Raw genomic sequence first — 23,794 nt, 5'->3', positions numbered from 1 at the left:
TGCAGCCGCCACCGCCAGTACCTTGGTGAATACCCTTGGTGCTGAAGCTATCCCGAAGGGCAGTACCTTGAATTGGTAGTGCCGACTGTCCACCTTGAAGTGCAAGTACTTTCTGTGCGCTGGGAACATGGAAATATGAAAATAAGCATCTTTCATATCCAAAGTTGCCATGTAATCCCCCTTTTTTAGGAGGGGGATTACCTCTTGTAGCGTGGTCATACGAAATTTTTGGGGCTTGACATACTTGTTGGCAGGCCGTGAGTCCAATCCTGGGCGCATTGTCAAGTCTTTCTTTGGCACAAGGAAGTAAGTTCAATAAATACCCTTGTTTACCAGGTGTCCCGGGACGAGTTCTATCGCGTCCTTTTGTAGAAGAATGGCGATCTCCTCGAGGAGAATCTTCTGATGTTCTAAGGAGTGTACTCTTTGTCGTGGAGGATGGCTCCGGGGACGCTGCAGTAGCTCTATACAATATCCCGTGGATACTGTTGACAGCACCCATCTGTCTGATGTGATCCCTTCCCAAGCCTGGGTGAAGTTGGAAATGCGTCCCCCTACTGGGGTTGCGTGAGAAGGGACCCTGAACTGAGCGTCACTGCTTTGGTGAGGCGTACCGCCTCCCTTGCTGGGGCTGCCTCTGCCTTTACCACGACCTCTCCTATTACCTCTGCTGTAACCCTGGGTAGACTGTTGGTTGTTGTTCCACTGTGTACCCTGCCCCTGGGAATAGTTAGATCCTCTCTGGGAATTTTGGCCGCGTGGGCGACGAAAATTACTATTCCCTCTCTGGTTAGGGGGTTTATTGGTTAACTGGCCAAGGGATTTGAGTGTCTCGTATTCGTCCTTGGCATTTTTCAGTGCGTCTTCTACCGCCTTACCAAACAACAGATCGGCTTCCACCGGTTTGTCCAACAATGATGCCCGAGTTTCTGCCTTAAAACCAGACTGCCGTAACCACGCATGTCTCTTGATAACAGTACCTTCTGCTATCAATCTGCTTGCGTTATCCGCGGCGTCGAAGGTTGCTTTCAAAATGCAACCAGACACGGCTCTACCCTAGGCGGAAATCCGAGCTAATTGGCCCTTTAACGGTTCAGGAGCAGATGCTATGAGAGCCGCGACTTCTTCCCACTGATGGCAGTTGTAGCTGGCCAACAGGGTGGTGGAGTTAGCAATCCTTGCTTGATAGGCGGACGTTGAGGCTACCTTCCCGCCGAAACCGTATAGTTTCTTGCTCTCCTTGTCGGGAGGAGCTTCTGACGAAGACAAGGGTGTTCCAGCCCTCTTACGAGTGTTGGTAACAACTAGGGAGTCTGGCTTCAGATGTCCTCTTATATAGAGAGGGTCAGACTGAGATGCCCTGAAAAGTTTTTCAACCGTGGGATTGACTGATCTGGTGAGGTTTGGGTTCACCAGGGACGGATCTATTCTCCGCTGAATGGATTTAAGGATAGGGATGGTCTGGGCAACCGGCCTCCTTTCTCCCACTAACTCTTCTGCAAAGTCCCTTTCCACCTGTACACCGTGGGTGTCAATGTGGAAATGTTCTGCTGCGCGAGCGAGAACCTCATTTAGGAGGGGCTGGTTATCGACCGGGGAGTCGGTAACCGGGGCTTCGTTCTCTACCGGGGAATCTACTCTGTATGTTTCCGGGTCATCCTCTTCTTCTTCCTGGTCCTCATCATCCCCATCGTAGCCCGTCCTGGTTTGCTCTTCTATCATACCAAATTCTTGGTCTACACAAAAGGAAGCCTCTCCTTGATACCGTGAGTATGGTGTTGCGTAAGGTTGTACCTCGAAGGGTTCAGACCTCATCGGGATTTCAAACCGGGCTTTCTTACTCGGGGGGATAGTATCAGTAGAGCCTGAGGGTGTGGCCCCTTGAGGATCATACGAGAGGAAATGTTCTGGATTTTTATCATAAAAATCAGCCAAAGAAGACATTCTTGACATGACCCTACCTATGTCTTCACTGGACCATTTTTTGGAACTGGGAATGACTCTCAGCAAGTCTATGGGATTTATCTTGAGTAGCTTTGCTGGTTGTGGACCTATCAGCAGACCTGGGCTTGTCTGTCTGTTTAGGAGGGGTGGAGTGTTTCAAAGGTGTGGAAGAATGTACAGGTAGTTTCTTCTGCTGTTTTCCCCCCTCCCCGTGCGTAGAAAAATGTTTTCCCTGTCCCTTAGTGGCTACGGAGTTTTTCGACGCCTGGCGTCGAGGATCGGGAGAGGTGTCCCTGTCCTTCGAGCGTGGGGCCTCGCCGTCTTTAATTGCGGGCTCTGCCTCCTGGAGCGCAGCCTGGGGTTGGAAGTCGTCTTCGTCTTCCGACGATCGAACTTCTGTTAGCCTAGGGAGCGAGGCACTCTTGGCAAGAGTGGATGATTGCCTGGAGTCATGCGGCGATCTTGATCGAGAGTGCCCAGAGGACACCGAATCGGACCGTTCTGTCTGTGCCTCTTTCCGAGAACTTGACATCGAGTCTCGGTTGGACTTAGTGTGTTTAGTGTGTGTAGTATGTGAAGCGCTTGCGTCACCGGGGGTCTTCCCCATAGCCGCCCTGCCGGACGACCTTCAGAGGTCGGGGACCTGCGCTCGGCTGTCTTTCGACGCCGTAATGCCCTCGCCGTCCGAAAGTAAGGCGTTGCTGCCATCGCTGAAGGCGCCCTCCGCTGCCATGGCCGCCTGCCTGGCGTGGTGGGCCCAACGCTTCGTCGAACGGTCCTTAAGTGTCTTAGGTTTAAACCTACTACAAGCTCTGCAGTTCGCTTCGGGGTGGTCCCTCGGCAAGCAGAGATTGCACGTGGCGTGCCTGTCGACCCAAGGGTATTTGCGGTTGCACTTGGGGCAGAATTGAAAAGGGGTACCCTCCATACGCACCTTGAGGCAGCGGGCTGTTAAGTGTAGGAAATGTATAAGGTGTACCTATATACCAAGAGTGTAGAGTATGAACCACCCCCCACTCTCCCTACTTGCAGGGCCGAGGCCAGCGGCCTACCAGGCCCGGGCCGAGGCCAGCGGCCTTCCGAGGCCCAAATCCGTCGTGCAGCAGCAGACGGTCGATTTCTTCTTCAGCCGGCGTCGAGTGTCGAAGTTCGACGTTGGGGTGGGGAAGGATTTCAATAGATTAATATTTTTAAATTTTAGCAAAAGTATGGCTAAGGCCAGGGGACTCCGCAAGATGTTTCCGACCAGTATGGCGGAAAAAAACAATCTGAGGATCCTAGACGCGTGAGGGATCTTGGGTACAGTGGATGTCACACTAGGGATAGTATTACTGGCACGCCCTGTGTCGACGCCCATTTTCGAGTTTCGAAAAACAAACTAATACTCCGCAGCTTCCACTAGATGTCGGCCTATGCACAGCATGTGATCTAAGCAGATTCCACAAGCCTCAGAAATATATATACATACATACACACACACACACACACACGTTGGTGCATGCCGCAACCTATTCAATACATAGCTAGCCCTAAGAATACTTTGTCTGCTTGCATTTCTTTGCATCTGTACACGTGTAAAATAACTTGATAACGTCATTTTTTAAACAAACATCTTCATCTCGATCCTGAAAAGTTACATCTCTGATACTTTCTCGATGTTTATAGAATATCTATGTTCTCTTGTCTCTCCATCTCTTCTGGGTGCGTCAGTCTTGCTTCGTGCGACGTCACCAATCTGCTCATTTTTCACACATCTGGTATTTCATTCAAATGGCCATCATACTGTTGTGTATGCAGGTATGGCTTTCTCAATGGGAACCTTGCTTCCAGGATTCTCCTTGGCATTTTCACTGGCACTGCACGCATTTCACCCTCTGGTTCCCAACATATAGGTAACATGGGCGAGATGCTTGAGGTGGGGGTACTTGGCTCCTTCTCTACAGGATGTAGATTCATTTGTTATCAGAACCACAGGACTACTGGAAGGCTTTATCTCCCCTAGAACCAACATTCTGCTGACCTCAGACTTTATGTGGGATCTCACTTTGACATCCTATAGCTCCTAATCCTGGTAGGCACACTGTCTCCAATGTCAATGTTACGATTACACCAAGGTGTCAAGCCTGGAGTGAGTGAGAACAAGGGGGAAAACTGCCTAAGCAAGGTTCTCACCTCACCTTGCTGTGGAGTCAGTTGAGGAGACAATTTGACACACTCGAAAGAGCCATCAGAAGGGCTAGCCTGGAACAGGTCGGGGAGAGGTTCAGATTACTCTTCTCCCCTCCCACCCCCCATCTGACGCCAGAAGCAGGGCACCAATTTCAACCCTAGGGATGAATGCCTCCGATCTATTCACATGGAACACTTTGGGAGCCTGGCCAGGTCTTCCAAGGTTCACCAAATACTTTACCTCAACCAGTCTTTCGACAATATGTTAAGGACCTGACCAAGAATCCTGTAAAGCTAAGCCTTACAGGGTTCACAATCAGTATTTCCTGGCATGGGGAAAATGCAAAAGTGAAGCTTTCTGATTGTACTAGTGTTTGACCAAAGCTTGTACAGCCTTCAACCGGTCATTGGCCTGAGCCATCAGTAAGGCCACCTCTTTCTCAATCCTAACACCTAGTCCTTTACATTGGTAGTGACAGGAGGAGTGGGCATCTCCCATCCTTCCTAGACTATGCAAGGAGTCGCCTGATGGGTGACCAAACAAGAGTTCAAAGGAGCTAAAGCCAACCCATTCTTGAGGTACCTCTCTGTAAGCAAAAAGTAAGCATGGCATCAGGAGATCCCATTTTCTTCTCTGGGGTGCCTCGAGAGTTCCAATCATGCTTTGAGAGGCATATTGAACCTCTCAACCAGACCATGGGTTTGTGGATGGTATACATATGAAAATGTATCCTGCACATACTTGGACATGTAGAGGATCCCTCTGTCAGACACAACTTCTTTAGGGAATCCAACCCTAGTAAATATGCCCAGCAATGCTCTTGCAACTGACAGCAGTCACAGTCTTCAGTGAGAGGGCTTCAGGATATCTTGTGGCATGATCAATGACTAGAAGGATAAACCTACTGCCATAGGATTTAGGAGGGTCAAGGGGACCAACATTAATCCATACCCTCTCAAATGGTATACTCACTACAGGTAGTGGTACCAATGGAGCCTGAATCCTTGCACCACTCAGAAATCTGACAAGTAGCAGAACTCTTGTAATGACCTTCTACCTGTGCCCCCATCTTAAGGCCAGTATATATGCATGCTTAACCTCTCCTTAGTCTTCTTGATGACTAAGCAAGGGGGACTTCATGCGCCAATTGCAGGAGGAAGGGTCTCATTTGAAGGGGATCCACCACCCTCCTATGGTCTCCTTCGGAGTACTCTGTGGACTCACTGCACATGAGCACACCTTCCCAATAAATGTTGTGTTAACCAGGGGTTTCACCCTCCAACTGGGAGCAGACCTGTCTCCTTAGGGACTTCAAGATGGACACTCGGGTTGGACCTAGCTAAACCTTTCCCTAGAGGGTGTACCTTCTGCAAGTAAACTCAGCAGTTCAGGGTGATCATGGGATTGAGTATTTCAGACAGCATCTCGTCCTCATTAGGTTCAAGGGCTTGGCCAACTACCTCCATTTCCGTGACAGGTGAGTTGGGGGGGGGGAATGATTTCCTTCCCTCTCCTCAATTTCTTTTGTCCTTTAGCCTTAGGTTTCTGCTTCGGCTGAGTCTTAGTTTTGTCTAAGGTAGCCTTGGTCTGAGACCCAGTGTGTGGACGTTCTACTGTATCCCTAACATGACCGAAGTCTCGAGGGCAATTCCCCAAAAGAACTTTTCCAGGAACTTGCCTCTGTACACTAACGGGTATCTTGACCACCCCACCATTCACAGCTAAAGCGACAGACATATTTGGAAAAGTGGGAGGGGAGGCATCAGCCAACTTAAGTGGGCATCAGAGGAGATCTGGCCAGAGCCTTGAATTTACCAGAGTGGAAACCACTACAGTTCGACTGGCCTCAGTGCCCCTAATGGCAGAGATGTCTACACCATCCAGAGACACACTATGTTAGGCAAAGTTTGTATGCAGTACCTCTGGGAACACTACAAACAACTCCGACTACAGGTATAGGAAACCCAACCTTTGGTATAAGCTTGTACTACACAGTTTTGGTAGCGTATTTAACAGCCAGGCTCATCTCAAGAGGGGTCAATGTGAGCTGTAGTGGAGTTACACAGAGATTTACAGTTACAAGTATTCAAATAGACTTACACTCAAGGTTTTTTGAATAAACAATTATTAATTTATCAGTCAGTTAGAATAAGCCTTCTTCACAAGGGAGCAATATAACAGTAACACTCAAATACACTTCATGAAATACACACTCTTAATATCTCTCAATCAGTAGATACCCTTTTGGGATGGCCCACAGACATTACATACACCCTCAGGTGACTTCAATTGCTAGGGTGCTGGGGACATTAATATATCACTGTTGCATTTAGAATCGTATAGTAATAGGTCAGGGAAAGATATTTTAGAACAAACAAGAGACCACAAATATTCTTAAGAAGGCAAATACTTTCAGATCCCCCAATAAGAGTCATTCAGTGGAAGAGGCTAAGCCAAAGTCAATAGGCAAAAGTCTATGTGAGCTGAAGCACTTCTTTGTAGGCAAGTAGACCGTCTTTGCACAAGGTTTTAGAATTCTTTGGAGAAACGAAGAATCAAATGTAGGGCCACCAGCTGACGAGACATAGAAGATGCAAGCAACTCTACAGTGAGCGGTAAGTTCCCTCAGACCTTGTACAATACCTTTAAAATGAAGAAAATATGCAGCAGATGACTCCTGTTCCTGTGCAGCTCTGCAGATGATCTGTTCCTCGGCCTCAGTAGGGACAAGAGGGAGGACTCCTGCACTGCACTGTGATGGTCAAAACATGCAACCGGCAAACTTCACCTTCAGTGGCTGTTCAGTGTTTCAGCTCCTTGAGTCTACCGCAAATAGCAACACCGCAGTTTCTGGCTGTCGAGATGGACTTTCCTTGCTTCTGGGGTCCCGCACTCTGAGGAGGCGGCCCAGGATCGGTCAGTCCTGCTTCCTGGGAGTCCGGAGGATCTTCCTGGAGCTCTTGGCCAACTTAACAGCAACGCACACAAACTGGTGTTCCTCTGCCTGGCTCTACAGTTTCCAGCAGCAACTCTCTGGAAATTCAACCAGATCCGAGATGGATGTCCAGGTGGCTTACTTTGGAGTGGATTGGTCTCATCAACTCAAGGGGAGAAGTCAGGGGCTTCTCTGTCGATGCAAACTTGGAGTTTCGGCACTACAGCAGGGCTTCAACGGTCTAGGAGTTACAGCAGACGTCCTCTTCAAGCTCATTTTCAGTTCCTTCATCCAGTGGTCGACTCTGCCTTCCAAGCCAAAAGCCTTGCCTTTTATTCAGTTCTCTCCCATTAATTCCAGCCTAGCTGTCAAACACCCAGCAGAGGGGCTGTCCTTGCTGGACAGTAAGCCGGCCAATCATCACAGAGAGCATTCGGGTCTCCTAGGAGACTAAGCACAGGGAGTTTCAGGCACCTCCCCCACTTCCTGCCTACCCCAGACACACTGGAGCCGGAAGCAGGCTTCACTCGTGAATCCACCCAAAGGCAAAGCGAACAATGGGACCAAACCTGGTTTGGCACGCAAAGTAAATCTCAAGAAGGACCTTTCCACAAAGAAAGGGCAGAAGAAGAAGAACAGGGCCATTTGGACAACGCAGCACACGGTCAATGCACACCATGGTAGTTTAAACTAAACCACTGACACCAGCCATTCAGTGTGAAAAGGGGAACAAATATTACATGAGAAGCTAGACAAAGGGGATACTAGGTAACCCCTTGAGCACCCTATGTAAGATAATGTGCGCTGGGTCTAGAAAGTTAAAAGGAAAGTAATGTCAATTTCACTTCACTGCTCTGGGAAACAGTAGTTTATCCCAGAGAAGGTATTTAAACCTTTGGGAAATCTGAAAGGCTTCCCTGTGCCTGGAGGTGCTGTGTGACACAATGTAAAAGATTATGCCTATGGAGTTTGTCAGACGCCACAACCAAAAGAAACAATACAAAATCACATTAAAATACATAAGAGTGGGAAATAAATGGTCTTCCTCTCTCGAGGTTAAAAATAAATCATGTCCTCAAAATCCAGCAAAGTTGCTAGGGGTCTCCAAGATGGAGGGAATTAGCAAATTTCTGAGAATCCTCCCCAACACGCTATCCTTAAAGAAATTGCTTGGCATTATCGGGTATGGAGGCATAAGCCTCAACAACTCTAGGTTCCCAGGATCCCAAGGAAACTAAAATAACCTCAGATCATATCCCACATGGTAAGGAATCTGAGGAGAAGGATGTATTTCTTCCTCGTCATATGGAAGTGCCAGATTCAGAGTGGCCACCTAAGGTTTTACCCTTACACCTGTTGCCCCCTTCACATGGTCACTTGCTCCACAGGCTACAAAAGAGAACACTGGACATTTCTATATATGGAGCCTTAGAGTGTCAACTTTCATGCTTGGGATAGTTAGTCCCACTACCCTTTCCATGCTCCTGTGATTTATTCCCCTCATGAAACTTTGTGGGCCTTACGGGAAGATGTTTTATCAGTAGACCCCCACCCTCTTTTGCTTTTTAATCCCTCTTCATGCTCACGAGAAGCAGGTTTGACTTTATGGGACACTCAAAGGCCAGCAGCAGTGTCCGGCTTCTTAGGATCTAACTACTTTGAATCTGCCTAAATGCTGCGTATGCTCAGGGGAACAAAAGACAAAAATATGTTCCTGCGTGACCAAGTTGATCATGCCTTCAAAAGTGGTTACGTTATGGCTTTACACCCAGCCATTCAAATTCTTCAAGGAATCTGTCACAAAATACAACCAAGTACGATTATCCTTTTTCGTGTATTCTCGGAACCTCCAAGTATTGGGCAGAAGTCTTCTCAAACCTTAAGAGGGAAGCCTACTTCAATTTATCAAAGTCTTTTCAGTCAGCCTTAGAAATATTCATAATGGGGTAGTCTGCTGAGCAACCAAACAATCTGATCAGGCTCACCTACTTCTTGCACTTCACAAGCATACTCAAAAGTTGCAAGCCAAAAAATTATCATTTCTTTCATCATACATAATGAGCAGTTCCTCAGGTAATCTTGGATGAGAAGAGGATCCAGAACAACTCCCAGAACCTCTGGAGGAGCCTTGAGACCCTTGTAGTCTGGCCAAACGCAAATGTGCAAACTAGAAAGAACACAAATGGTACAAATATAATGGCTGCCACCAGCTTGTCTTCAGTCACATAAAAGTAAGCAAAATCCCACACAAGACTAGGGTGATACATAAGTATCCCCATTGCACTGCATTGTAAAATGCTGTGTGCAAAACTAAAAAGTTACCAAAAAGGTAAAAAGGCAAAAGGGGAAACAGTTTCCCAGTACTGATAGTCTGAAGGACTGATACGTTTATCCATTACAAAATGACCAAAAGGCCAGGGTAGTGAAGCTGGAAAAAAAAAAAAAAATTTAAAAAAAAAGAAATCCAGTACAGGTTTAAAAACATAAGCAAAATGTTTGGGTTTCCACAGAACTCTGGAAGGAAAGTTATCAAAAAAGAAATCTTTCCTAACAGAAGGCTAGCTGGGAACTACAAGTAATCCCAATGGTCACTTTTAAGACAGATTTCTAAAATCAATCCCGGCAAGGAAAGATTTTAGGATGCCACCCTAGTTATGGTGAGACTTAGGGAGACTCATGTTTAGTCAAAACCCAATCAAGGTAGTGTGGAAAGCAGACAAGGCTTAGTCTCTGGAGTGTGTTAGAGTGGTCTGGGGCATCAGTCCACACAGAATATAACAGTACTTCAGCGTAGGCAGTCAATGTATAAAAATACAATAATTTCTGAGGCCTTTAACACACTAATACATGAAACTAGTAGATGGTATCATTTAAAAAGATATATCACAAATACATTCATTCATCAGTAGCTTCACTTTGTAGTGTGTGTGCGAAAATAATTAATAATTAGCATTTATATAGCGCTACGAACCCTCAGGTATTTGAGCACTGCTTTACCCACGGTATGTGGTGCTCATTTATCGACCTTGGAAGCCAAGTTTGGCCCTGCCGGGATTCGAACCTGCATCAGCAGGCTCTGCACAGATGTCAAAGCGAGCGCTCTACTCGCTGTGCTGTCGGACCGGCTACAATGAGCTAAATACCATGGTGCCAGTGCGCTGCCATTTTGGAAATTCACTTACAAACCCCAATGAAGGTCCACGTTTCTGCAAGCTCAGTTAGAAGGCAGACATGATTTCTGCAATGGCTGAAATATTTTAGTATTAAGCAGATGAGCTCACAGTGGAGGATAGTTTTCACATTGTTCGCTCAAGGACGAGCCGAGAGGCAGGGATGTGCAGGTGCATTGATAAGGGGTGCTGGGAACGAGAGCGCGGGAGACAAGTTGGATTTTTCCATTGTCTGGATTTTTCTACTTTTGCCTCCCCATGCTTGCTGCCTGTCCTTCGGCCGGCGACAGTCCGCAACCTATGAGGAGAGGGCACTCGTCCCCCTTAAGAGGGGAAAGTCCCAATCAGGTGGCAGAATTGGAACCCGAGGTGCTGAAGTTTCGCTGAGAGGGAAGAATCTCCGCTCCAGACCCAGTTAGTTGATGCGTGATCTCTCTGCCTACCTGCCTTGGGACTGGGAAGTGTTGTCGTGGCTGAGATGAAGCTTTGTCCTACAACTGCACTAACAGTGATTTATACCGGTTATATTCGTCCCGTTTTATGTATTCATCTGTAATCATTTGCATGTATTCTACAGTTATATGTATGTTTATGGAGTGTGAATAAAGGGCCTGTAAAGAGACAATTATTTTTTATCTAATGGTCTACATTATTGCCTTCCTGAGTCCAAGAACTTTTAGTCCGTGTAGTAGGGCGAGTAATTCTGAGGTCACTGCAAGTGTCTGAATAGCAACACACACTTACAATGGAACAACCAATAATTAACCAGATAAGGGAGGAAAGTAATCAGATGCAGATAAAATGAATAGAACCATAACAATCCCAATTCCCTTTACTTAAGAAGTCCAGCCCTAAGATGTATCGCGCTTAACACCCAAAAGTCACAGGTTCGGTACAGGTTTCTCCAGGGTAGGTACTTTCAAAAAGGATGCAATGTGCTTGTGGTGGTGACTTAAAACAGCACCAAACTATCTAAAAGTTAAGTATTTGTCCAAAGACCGGGGAGTACTCCTCTCTATGCCAGTTCCAAGGCTAGCCTAGTGGTAGGATACTTGACACAGGTCCAAAGATGAGCAGCAGAGGGGGAGTTTAGGGGACAAGGGAATTTGCACCCAATGTTACCCTATGGAGGGTAGGAGGGACAGGAACAGTTATGTTGAATTACCCCCTGACTCTGATATTCACAGGTCATACAGTGGATCATCCAGAGTCGATTTGTTCGGGTGAGGGGTGCGCAGTGGTTGCAGGTTCAAATGCTTCTTCCGGTCGGGTCCAACTTCAAGATGCAATACCAGAATAATGAGGAATATAGACTGACGCAGTGCAGACCCCTTCAGGACACTTCACAGGACAGAAGAGTTCCATTGACCTTATAGGGGATTTCCTGACCTGAGAGGGCTGGAAGGCGGCAAAACAACAATATGGCCAAACAACAAGAGAAAAACATCATGCCAAGGCCATCTTTCGGTGCTAGTACGCCTTTGTCATTGGCTGGCTGGCCTATGGCCAAGCGCCTTTCACAGGGGTATTTAGGATTTCTTAGAGATGCCAGGTGACTTGCCACATCTGCTTGGTCGAGGCCTCCACTCTGGGACTGTTTCAGGGCAATGTTGTGACTGCATCCCGCCGTTTACTGCCAGGAATTTCTGCTTGGGCTGCAGCACAAGTCCATAAAAGTGCTGAGAGTTCATTACTTCGCCAGATTTTGAGCTTGGGGTGTTAGAGGGTGCCAACAGCCATTGTCTCCAACCTGAAACCATTTTCTGCCATTAAGTGGTATTTCTTTTATTCACCATCTAGCTGGGTAGGAGACATTTGTTTGGGTTCCCTCTTCTCCTTGGAGTCTCTCACCAAATCGATCAGTCCTGCTTTGAATGTAGAGATCTTGTGAAGAGCCTTTGTTTCTTTCCCGGACCTTCGTTGGCACAGAGTTCAAATCCTAAAGCTCAGAATCCTGCAAACTGAATATTTGGAGAAGAGCCATCTACTATGTTTTTTGGGGGTCTATGGAGCAATTTCCACTGAAACGGGTCGATGTGAGTAACTACCTTGGGTTGCTCAGAAGGGCGATTATTCCCAATATCGCACACCTCCTCCTCCCGGTGACCCTCTAGTTCTGTGGTAGTGACTCCTGGGAGGAGGCTAGTCTTAACTGCAATTCCCAAAGACTTGCACAGGGTCCTACTTTTCTGCAGCTTCTTCTGGTGGGGTCCATCTTCTGACCTTTCTAACTCTTCCTTGGGGCCACCTATAGCCTTGCCTGATGTTGATCACAGGGAACATGCGTTTCTCCCTTCTTTTAATCCCATACCCCTGCCATATGTGCTAGATGCTTAACATCAGGTCTAGGGTTCTTCACATATAATAGGGTTGGGATGTGTCTTTAAGACCTACACTTAGTTGCGAAATGCACTTGCTGCCCAAATTCCTTTTGGTGACCATGACATTACTGAAGAAACCCCCCTAAATAAATCAAAGTTGTTTTGCGCGCTTTTCAGGGAGCTGTGGCAAAATTGGCAAATTCAGATTTGTGACATACAGCCCCTCATAAATGATGTTGTGGGCCTAGGAAAATAAGGAGAAAGGCTTTGCAGTCTGTATTTTCTTGGACATGACTCAAACATGGACAGGCTTACCATGCAGTGAGGAAATTCGAGACATACTCCATGGCGCAGTGAACACTTCTCCAGCCATTGCTCCTTTTGGCACTGCACACCATAGAATACAGTGGAGTCAAACGATAAATTCGGTTCAATAGTGCACATTTTCCACCTTTTCCTTCTCATGCCCTCCTGGGCATCTTATATATCCCTTGCCCTCATCCCAACTATATACCCAACTTTGCTTCCCCCTATGACTACTGAATGTTTCCGCAAACTCCTCCTTTGCCTCTTTGACAGGCCAAAGCGCTTTGATAAACGTTGGCAGTAGGCGCTATACATATGCAAGAGAACAATGTACGTGCTTGCTAGGGTTTATGGTTTCCTGGTCCTCCTCACCAGCTTATTTTATATATATGCTAGATTAAGGGGAATTAGGCTATTGATTCGAAAAAAGCACAAGAGATGCTGAAACACGTATCTGAGGGCCAAAACTTTACGAAATCACAAAATAAAAATAAAAAAACTGCAAGCTAACAAATTGTAACTGTCTTTTTGTATAAACAGTGGCGCAAAGGTTTGTGTGAAAGCCTCAAATTATTTTATATATACTTTGGGTGCTCACCACAAGTAGAATGCCCACATAAAGACATTGGGGTTGGGAGACTCCTTGTAAAGGCATGACTGTTTTTATAAATATGCCTGGTATGTGTTTAATACTATAGCAATAATACCTGATCAGGCCAAGTAATGGCCCAGGGCCCAAGATATAGGCCCAAGCACAACAAAGGCCTTAAGGTGCCCTGGCACCGTTACCATCCAATCCAGGCCACCGATCCTGTTGGTGTTGTCGATCCTCAAGTTGAAGTCTTACAAACAAAGGGATGGTTTTGGCACGTAGAATTAAGGAGGATAGTTGAAGATTTGGGCATTTCCTGTGGGACGACGATGGTGATGTTGGGAGCAATCAGAGTAGCAAGTTGAATTGGCAAGTGCTCAAAGCTGGGGGTTAGGTGGTAAAGGACAGGTGAAATTTTAAGATTGAATCTAAAGAATATGGCAAATGTGCATACTATAATGTCTGAGATGTGTCTCTCAACAGACTCCTTCAGACAATTCTCAGGCATTGCTGTAATTACTGGTCCCTAGTGATATAGGGTTATGGGCATGCCCTACCTTACTTTTGGTTTAAGGGTGCATACAGTATTGAGAATGGGGGACTAGAAGATGGGACAAACATTTAGAAGATTAGTTGAACAAAGTTACGGTTATGAACAAACAACCTAGGTGGTCAGCGATGGTGTCATAGGAGTCACAGGCATGGAGAAGTGCAGATATAGTGCTGATCAGAGCACATTGTAGGGAAAAGGGGTGAAGTTTGTTGAAACGATTGTAGTTGAAGTAGGTTGGAGGTGGGCCTGTCTAGATGGAGGTTGGAATTTCTAAACCCAAGGAGGGTGTCTCTAGAGAAGAAAACGGACTCTAGGCTGAGACGGCAGTGAAGTAGAAGGTGGGGGAGGTGGAAAACTTGACAAATGGACATTTGGAAGCAGAGTGGTAGGAGCAAAATCCAAAGATGGATGGGCAGCAGCATTTTGCACAAATCGTGCGTAGCAAAGTCTGATCAAAAGCAGCTGATTGACGAGTTGCAGACAGAAGTTGGGTGGTATTGCATGTAATCAGCAACCAGGTCAAATAGAAGACCAAGTTTTACAGTTAGAAATATTTTGATGTTGGTTGATACAGCCAGGAGCTGGAGAGAGATGCAGATACTATTTACTAGATTTCCAAGATCGGTGTCGAGATGAGCGGAGGAAGCTACTTCAGTGAAGTTCCTTATCCCTTGACAGCAAGTTGTAATAGTGACCACTGGAAGGAGGTGTCTCAACACAGGATAGATCTAGGAGGGCACACTGGCTGACAGCAACAAGGAGCACTTGGACGGGAAAAAGAAAGGTCTCAATGTTAGGGCGAATTCTCCGAAATGTGCTAATTTCCTCCACCCACAGCAACTTCGCTGGATTTTGAGGACTTGATTTTTTTTTTGACCTGGAGAGAGCGTGACCCTTTTTCCCCACTCTCTCATGTATTTTAATGTGATTTTATACACGCGTTTTTTTTTTGGTTGTGGAGTCCGACAAACTCCATAGGCATCATCTTTCACATTGTGTTACACAGCACCTTCAGTGCAGTGGCACAGGGAAGTCCTTCAGATTTCCCAAAGGTTTAACTATATTCTCTTGGAAAAACTACTGTTTCTAAGAGCAGTAAAGTGAAATTGACTTTACTTACCATTGTAACTTTCTAGACCCAGCACACCCTGTTTTACAATATAGTGCTGGAGGGGTTACCTAGTATCCCCTTTGTCCAGTTTCTCATGTAGCATGTTTTATGTTACCCTTTTCACACTGAATGGCTGGTGACAGTGGTTTCATTTGAACTACCATTGTGTGCCTTTACCGTGGGCTGAGTTTGCAGCTACAGTGAAGCACCCACGGGAGCCATCTTTGTCAAAATGGCCCCAGTCTTATTTTTTTGCCATTTCTTTGTGGAAAGGTCCTTCTTGAGATTTGCTCTGCACGCCAAACCAGATTTGGTCTCTTTGTTTATTTCGCCTTTGGCGGGATTCAAGGGTGAAGCCCGGCTCCAGTGTGTCTGGGGAAGGCAGGAAGTGAGGGAGGTGCCTGAAACTCCCTGTGCTCAATCTCCTAGGAGACCCAAATGCACTCTGATGATTGGCCAGCTGACTGTCCAGCAAGGACAGCCACCCTGCTGTGTGATTTGACAGCTAGGCTGGAATGAATGGAAGGCGAGTCTTTTGGCTTGGAAGGCAGAGTCGACCACGGGACGAAGGAACCAAAGAAGAGCTTGAAGAGGACACCTGCTGCAACTCCTGGACCGTTGGTTTGCTAAGTGAAGCCCTGCTGCAGTGCCGAAATCCCAAGTTCGCATCGACAGAGAAGCCCCTGCAAGGACGACTTCTCCCCTTGAGTTGGTGGGACTAATCAACTCCAAAGTAAGCCACCTGGACATCCCTCTTGGAGCTGGTTGAATTTCCACAGAGTTGCTGCGGGAAACCGTATAGCCAGTGAGAGGAACACCAGATTGTGTGCATCGCTTTTAAGCTGGTCTACAGCTTTTGGAAGATCCTCCGGACTCCCCAGAAGCAGGACTGACTGAGCATGAGCCCCCTCAACAGAGTGCGGGATCCCAGAAGCAAGGAAAGTCCATCTCGACAGGCAGGAACCGCGGTGTTGCTATTTGCGGTAGATGCAAGAAGCTGTAACACTGAACAGCCACTGAAAGTGAAGTTTAACGGTTGCAGGTTTTGACCATCCGAGTGCATTGCAGGAGTCCCGACGTCCTCCCTCATGTCCCTAAGACTGAGGCCCAGGAACAGCGAGATCTGCAGAGCTGCACAGGAACAGAGGTCATAAACTGCAGCTTTTTCTTCATTTCTAAGGTATTGTAAAAAGTCTGAGACGAATTTACCTCCTACTGTAGAGTGCTCGCAACTTCTACAACTCACAAGCCTAATCAGCTTGTGGGCCTACATTTGATTCTTTTCATCAGACTCCTAAGAACTTGTGCAAAGACTTTTCCATTTACTTAACAGAAGTACTTCATCCTATACAAGACTTTTGCCTATTGACTTTGGCTTAGCCTATTGTGAATTGTATGACTCTTCTGGAGGATCCAAAAATATGTGCCTGCTTAAGAATATTTGTGGTCTCTTGTTTTTCTAATAATCGTTGCCTTTTACCAACTTCTAAAAGTATTATAAATGCCAACAATAAGATATTAATGTCCCCAGCACCCTAGTTATTGACGTCACCTCTGGGTGTAGGTTGTGTCTGTAGGTCATCCCAAAAGGGTCTTTACAGTATTGAAGTGTATTTGTGTGTTACCATTATATTGCTCCCTTCTGAAGAAGGCTTATTCTAACTGACTGATCAATTAATAATTGTTTAGGCAAGAAACCTTGTGTAAGAGTTTATTTGAATACCTGTAACTGTAAATCTCTGTGTAACTCCAATACAGCTCACATTTCCCCTCTTGAGATAAGCCTGGCTGCTCAACACGCTACCAAAACTTTGTAGTACAAGCTTATACCAAAGGTTGGGTTTCCTATACCTGTAATCAGAGTTGTGTGTAGTGGTCCCAGAGGGTCCTGCATACAAACTTTGCCTAACACTCATGAGTGTAGCCAGCCAGAAGGCAGGCCAGTTGGGCCCTCCGAGTGACCTCGGGTGGGCAATACAGGGGCCTAGAGCTACCTGAAACGGGGTAGCAGCACAACACAAGTCGGGTGACCAGGTTGCAAAGTGGGTTTGGCTCAAACGCTACAGCAGCAAGGTATGTAAGGCACAGATGAGAAGAGGCAACAGAGGATGGAACAGAGCAGCAGGTCAGCCCCTCAGGCCTGGCGTCCATGGGCAGTTGTCAGCTCCTGTATCAAGCTCATACTTATTTAACTCTTGAACACCCGATAGTAACTTTTGAACTGTGTTTTACCTTATGCAATACATATTAAATATATTTTCAGTAGATACTGTGTTGTGCTTTTTGTTAGTGTGCTTGTGCGGGACCAACTATACCTTGATAGCAATCCACTCACCTCCTAAGAGTGCAACCAGACTGCACCGCTATGTTGCCATTGAGAGTATGGGTAGCTTGATTGACACCTTGTGACCACACTTCTGGTGAGTGGTCTCAAGACCAGCACAGAAGAGAGATTCTGAAAACTCACCAACATTCGTTCCACATGTACTCAGACGCTGGCTTGAAGGCCATTATTGCCAGTAGTTCTATCACTTCTGTGGTGTTTTTTCCTGCCTTGGGCCTAAACCTTATTCAGTACTCAAATTGGATCTCATTCTATTCCTGTGATAGACACCAGTATAGAATGTTTAAAATAGGGGACATGTTTCCTATATATGTCAACACTGAAAAGAAAATGCTATGAATGTATGAAAATTGCATTCCTTTATGAAATATTATTGATCAGAAGCCCAAAAAAAAGTCTTTGAAGGCAGCCTGCATCGGTGGCATGTACTTTTATGTTTTTATTTTCAACAACTGCACTCCTCGACCAAAACAATGGCAAAATAATCAGTATTTACATATTAATATTGTATCACTTTTTCGCCCGGGATACACAGTTCAAAATATATAGTAACCAAGTGGAAAATTCTGGAGCAACGACTAGATGGCAAACTATGCATTGAATGTGAGGGGAAAAAAGGATTTAAATGCGACTAAAAAAAACACGAGAGTAGAATTAGCAGAAAGGTATGGAAGCAGACTAACAACTTCACTAATGCAAACTCTTGCAACATTACAGGGCAATAACAAACATTAGTACCCGGCGTGAGAAAATCAGAATGCAATAAGCATTCTGATTGGCTCTCGCCAGGTCATTACCCGGCCGAGAATCCTTCGATTCTCGGCAGGGATTCCAGCCGCCTTGTCCTCGGCGGGGGTGTGGCAGCCCCTCAGCCAATGAGGAGGCTCGAAGCGGGGCCATCCCCGCTCTGAGCCTCCCCACGACTGAGAAGCTGCCTTCGCCCCCCGCCGGGGACTCGGGTAAGCTTTTTCTTTTTCCTTCCTTCCCTCCCTCCCTCGCTCCTCCCTACCCCACTTACCTTTTTGCTCCTGCGTCCCCGCTGGGCAACGATAGCAGGCTCCAGCAGTGTGGAGACTCGGAGCGGGCCATCCCCGCTCCGCGCCTCCACACGGCTGGAGGCTTCCATCGTGCCCCAGAGGGGACGCAGGTACTTTTTTTTTCTTCCACTCCCTCCCTTCCACCCTCCCAACCCCACTTACCTTCTGCTTCTTTTTTTTTTTTTTCGGGAGCGGATGCGCTGGGAACACTTGTGTTCCCGGCGCGTCCGCTCCAGATGGCTGCCATTGAAAAGGGAAAACGGACTCAGTTTTCCCTTTCCCGGCGGCCATTTTTTTTTCTGTTTCCAAACACACCGAACCAGAAAAATAATATGCCATTAGCACCCCGATCCAACGGGCCAGGGTGCTAATGGCAATAAGACCCTCGGCGGAGGGCCAATACCGGCGCAGGCAATGCCCGGGGGCTTCGTTACCTGGGCCGGTATTGACCCGTCGCCTCAGGTCTTATTGCCACAATATATAACCTCTACAAACAAGGCTATTAAATCAGTAATACATGCCTTTAATCACAATCCAAAGAAACATCCAAAGAAACACGTGACATAGAAGATTCGAAAATAGAATGAATTGTCTTTTGAATTCTTTTCCACCCAGCATTAAAAACGAGCTAACCATGGAGAGCTTTAAAAAAATCATTGAAAACCTGGTTGTTCAACCAATATTGAGGGATGAAGACATCCTACCTTCAACTAAGTAATTCCGACTCACACCACGCTTACAAACCATGTACTGTTTCCTTAGAATTAACCAATTTATAAGCAGTCTGTAACCTCGCTGTGATACCCAAGGGTCTGGGCGTGTAACAAATGAAATAGATAAAATAAATAAAAAAAGCGTTGCTCCTTACTAATGGAACCAAAGCCTGGCTATGTTAACGTTCATGAAGCCATTGCAAGGCAAAAAAAAATAATTCTACCAGGACGGAGTGGGAAGGGTGGAACAACTGAAGTAATATGCTTATGACTGCACTCTTCACTATTCTAACTTGAAGTTGATGGAAAAAAGCATATTGTATTAATCCACGAAGGATGAGCAACTAAGGCATTTCAGAAGGCATCTAAGGGAGCAATAGTGAAACACTGACGATCAGTAAAGGCTCTTCTATTTCAAAATTGTACGCCCAAAAAATAATTTGAGTTACAAATCACCTACAAAGTATTCCGATTTCCCAATTGTTTTCCTGGCTTTGGAGCTAGTAAGCTTCAGTAGTAGAAATGATTTGCTGCCCACTCCATATACATTCATGGTACTAAAATATAGCTAGCAAAAACCATGTGTGAATTACGATGTCGTCTTTGCTTACCTCTACGCAGCGAATAACTTTCCAGAGCTCTTTCACAAGATGTCCAGGCCGAATGCAGTCTGGAATTTCAAACGCATGTTCAGATACAGACTGTAGAAAAAAATATGCGTCAGTAAAATAGAAGCCACGGATCTTATGCAACAAATTAAACATTCTACTACTTAATCTAAAATCTGTTAAACGTAATCAGTGAAGAAGCTCGGTCTGCAGAAGCCAACAGTTTGTGTACCAAACCATATTTTAGAGTGAGGTCACCAGGGGTGAGGCTTACTTCTCTACCAAAGACATCACCACTGAGGATAGTATATCCCACATGACCCAGCAAGTCTACAGCATGGCGGCCAGCTTAATCAGATCAAAAAGCGATTTAGCTCAACTGGCGCCAGCAGGAAGCAAGGCAGAGTCTTGCAAAAGAAAGCCGATTGGACAACAAGTGAAATCAGCAGCTTAGTAACCTGACAACTTACCTTGTAACAGATTTATTAGGTTATCAGCAGCGTTTTTCTTATGCGTGAATGTGCCGTCAAAATGACACAGTGATGCGACATTTCCAACTGAAATACCTCACTTAGTTAACTGACAGAACTGTCCTTGCTTCCATGACAAAGCGAGGAACACAAAGCTACGTTTTAAAGATTTGTTTACATTCATGAGGTTTACTAGCTTGACATGCAAAAACAGGTTTGCTGCAGTACCATTTGGGTGCACTACAGCAACCCTGGCCTCCTGGCAATAGGAACCCAACCTTTGGTATAAGTGTGTACTACACAGGTTGGTAGTTCGTTGAGCAGACAGGCTTACCTCAAGAGGGGTCAATTTGAGCTGTAGGGGAGTTAGACAAAGGTTCACAGTGACAAGTATTCAAATAAACTCTTACACACAAGGTTTCTTGATTTGTCAGTTAGAGTAAGTCTTCTTCAGAAGGGGGCGCTATAACAGTAACACACAAATACACTCCAAAATACACACTCTTAATATTTCTAAATCAGTAAGTACCCTTTTGGGATGGCACACATACACTTCCTACACCCTCAGGTGACTTTAGTAACTAGGACACTGGACATTAATATACCACGGTTTGCATTTACAATCAGGCTTAAGAATTTGTCAAAGAAAATTCTTATTAGAACAGAACAAGAGAAAACACAAATATTCTGAAGTAGGTAAGCGTTCGGTAAGATTCGCACAGAACTGGTAAATCTTCCTGACCTGTGTCAACCCCAGACCTTTTTGCTTTATTAGTGGGATATTTTCCATAATACCTCAGTGAGTGGGAACCTTTTTCCACACTCACATAATCTTTAACTCTTTTGATGGGTGTCATTTTTAAGACTCTACATAGTGTCTTTTTAAAGTTATCATCTTTAACAACTTATTGGCAATAAGTGCCTGTTGTTGCCCTAGGGGCTCCCCTTTTAACTTTCATGTGCTAACCTTGAGTGAACTACAGTTCCGAAGGGTAGAAAGGATCTTTGGATCCCTTTTACATTTTATTCTGTGAAACCAGCACACCCCACCTTATGTGGAGTTTATCAATCAGGTTGGCACAGTACCTTATTATGAAGCAAAAGATTCAGCTGAAGACGTTTCCTGGCAGTTCCTGCAGATCTCACTGCTCCTGAGCCTCAGTTGTGGGGACAAGGACGACGTTGGGGGACTCCTGCACTGCACGGGATCATCGGAAAATGCTGACAAAATGGAGTCACTTCAGTTTGAGTAGCTGTTCAAGCACACAAGCTGGTGTCCTTCCCCCCCACCCCCGATTAATCCTAACCAGCTCCCAGAATGCTATCCAGGTGGCTTACGAGTTGATTGGTCCCACCAACTCAAAGGAAGAAGTCGTCCATGAAGGGGGTTCTCTGTCGAGTTGAGTTTGGCAATTCGGACCTGCAGCAAGGCTTCACCAGGCAAACCAACGGTCCATGAGTTGCAGCAGTCATCCTCTTCCAGCTCGTCTTTGGTTCTTTCGTTCCAGTGGTCGACTCCGCTTTCCAGTCCAGGAGACTCGCCTTTTAAACAGTTTTCTCCCATTCATTCCAGCCTAGCTGCCACTCACCCAGCACGTGGCCGTCCTTGCCCCCCTGCACTGGCACTCCCCCTACCTCCTCCTTTCCGCTCCATACCTACCTTTTCCTCCTTCAGTGCTTCACTGAAATCTCTCCTTATCTGGCGCATTCAACAGAGAAGCTCCTTCAAGGACGGCTTCTTCCTTTGAGTTGGTGGGACCAATCAACTCATAAGACACCTGGATACCATCCTCAAGGCTGGTTAGGATTAACCAGGGAGAGGGACACCAGTTTGTGTTCTTGAATCTATAGCTACTGAAAACCAAAGTGACTCCATTTTGTTTGCTTTCTTCAACGATCCCGTGCAGTGCAAGAGTCCCGCGACGTCTTCCCTCTTGTCCCCACGACTGAGGCTCAGGAACAGCGAGATCTGCAGGAAATGCCAGGAACCACGACTACAGCAAGATTTGTTTTCTTCACAAAGGTACTGTGCCAACCCGATTGGGAGAACACCACCCCCGCAGTGAAAGTTTGTGAAACTTTCCCAACTTGCAGGCCTAATCATCTTGTGACCCACAAATGATTCTTTTTCGCCTAAACTACTTCTGAAAACGTTTGCAAAGACTTTACCATTTGATACCAGAACTGCTCTTTCCAGAACACTAGCCCATTGACTTTGTCCTGGCCCATTGACTTGAACTCTTCTGGTGAACTGAAACCATTTGCACTGCCTACAAAGTATATATAATCTATTCTACTTTTGTTCTTTTTGCTCAGTGCTAAGTAATTGAACTGCCATTTGGCTCCCTTTTCAAGGGAGCTCAAACTGTCTCAAAAACTTTTGTATTGAAGTGTATTGGTCTATAATATTAAGTTGCCTTCTGCTAGTGAAATGTTTTATAAATTATTGTGTAAATAAAGTAATAAGTGTTTTACCAAGAAACCTTGAGTACAAGTGTCTACTTGAACCACTGATTGAAAGTCCTTTGTGTAACTACTTGTACTGCTCACATTCACTCTTGAGATAAGCATGGCTGCTCAGCTCACTACCAACAAACTGTGTGGTACAGACTTATACCAAAGGTTGGTCTTGCTTACACCTGTAGTCCTAATTGTGTGTGGTGGTTCCAGAGGGTACTGTATGCAATTCTGCCTAACAGCAGGATAGGGCCCAGATCTCAACCACCATACTGGCAGAGGTGATGGCCACAAGGAAAGCGGTTATCCTCAAGATGAAGAGAGGAACTTGAGAGGAGCCTGATGCATAGGCTCCAAGGGATACCTCATGATCCTCATCAGAACCATGTTTGTTTCCCACGCCGGGGCAGGAGCCTTCACTGGCGGGAAAGATCGAATAAGTCCTTTGAGGAACTCCTTGTCAATTCTATGAGACCAAAGTCAAGACTTTCCTGGGGTTCTGGTGTAGCGGGAGATGGCAACCAGATGTACCTTGATGGAGGAATGCGCCAGTCCAGCCTTGGCCAAGGACAGCAAGTATGGAAGCATCTGCGGAGTCATGACGCTCTGAGGGGTAATCTTCTGAGACCTGCTTCACGTAGCGAAATGCTTCCACTTTTGACCGTTGCACTTCAAAGTCGACGACGCCCTGGCCTTGGTGAGGACAACCATGCAGTCTGCAGGCAACTCCAATCCTCCAAACTAGGGCTGCAGGAGCCAAGCCCTCAGGTTCGTGATCCTGGGTCATGATGCACGATTGCACCTCCTTCCCTGGTGAGAAGATCCGGAACCACAGGCAGCTTGACCAGAGGCGTCGCAAACAGGTCGAGGAGGTCCGGATACCAAATCTGCCACGCCAGGGCGAGCAGTATCATCTTGCACTGGCACTGAGTGAGTGGATGACCCGTAGCAGGAGTAATTGCATACAGCAACATCCCTTCCCATGGAAAAGATAACTCATCCCACAGGTTCCTTGGTTGGTGGAATCTGCTGGCAAACTTCTGGCATTTGGAGTTCGCCGCCG

The 23,794-nt window shown here is 46.2% G+C and overlaps 1 protein-coding gene across 1 annotated transcript in view; it reads right to left on the bottom strand.

Moving 5' to 3' along the window:
• KDM7A (lysine demethylase 7A) overlaps positions 1-23,794 on the bottom strand; it is a 529,021-nt gene that overhangs the window by 120,007 nt on the left and 385,220 nt on the right. The window contains exon 11 of the mRNA XM_069628822.1: positions 19,808-19,897. Within this exon, the coding sequence (XP_069484923.1) occupies positions 19,808-19,897 (90 nt within the window). The remainder of the gene's footprint in view (positions 1-19,807; positions 19,898-23,794) is intronic.

Source organism: Ambystoma mexicanum, chromosome 12 (assembly GCF_040938575.1).
Source record: "Ambystoma mexicanum isolate Mex_15411 chromosome 12, UKY_AmexF1_1, whole genome shotgun sequence".
NCBI classification, from domain to species: Eukaryota; Metazoa; Chordata; class Amphibia; order Caudata; family Ambystomatidae; genus Ambystoma; species Ambystoma mexicanum.
The sequence above is the reverse complement of the archived record's forward strand: the minus strand, read 5'-3'. Positions and strand labels throughout refer to the sequence as shown.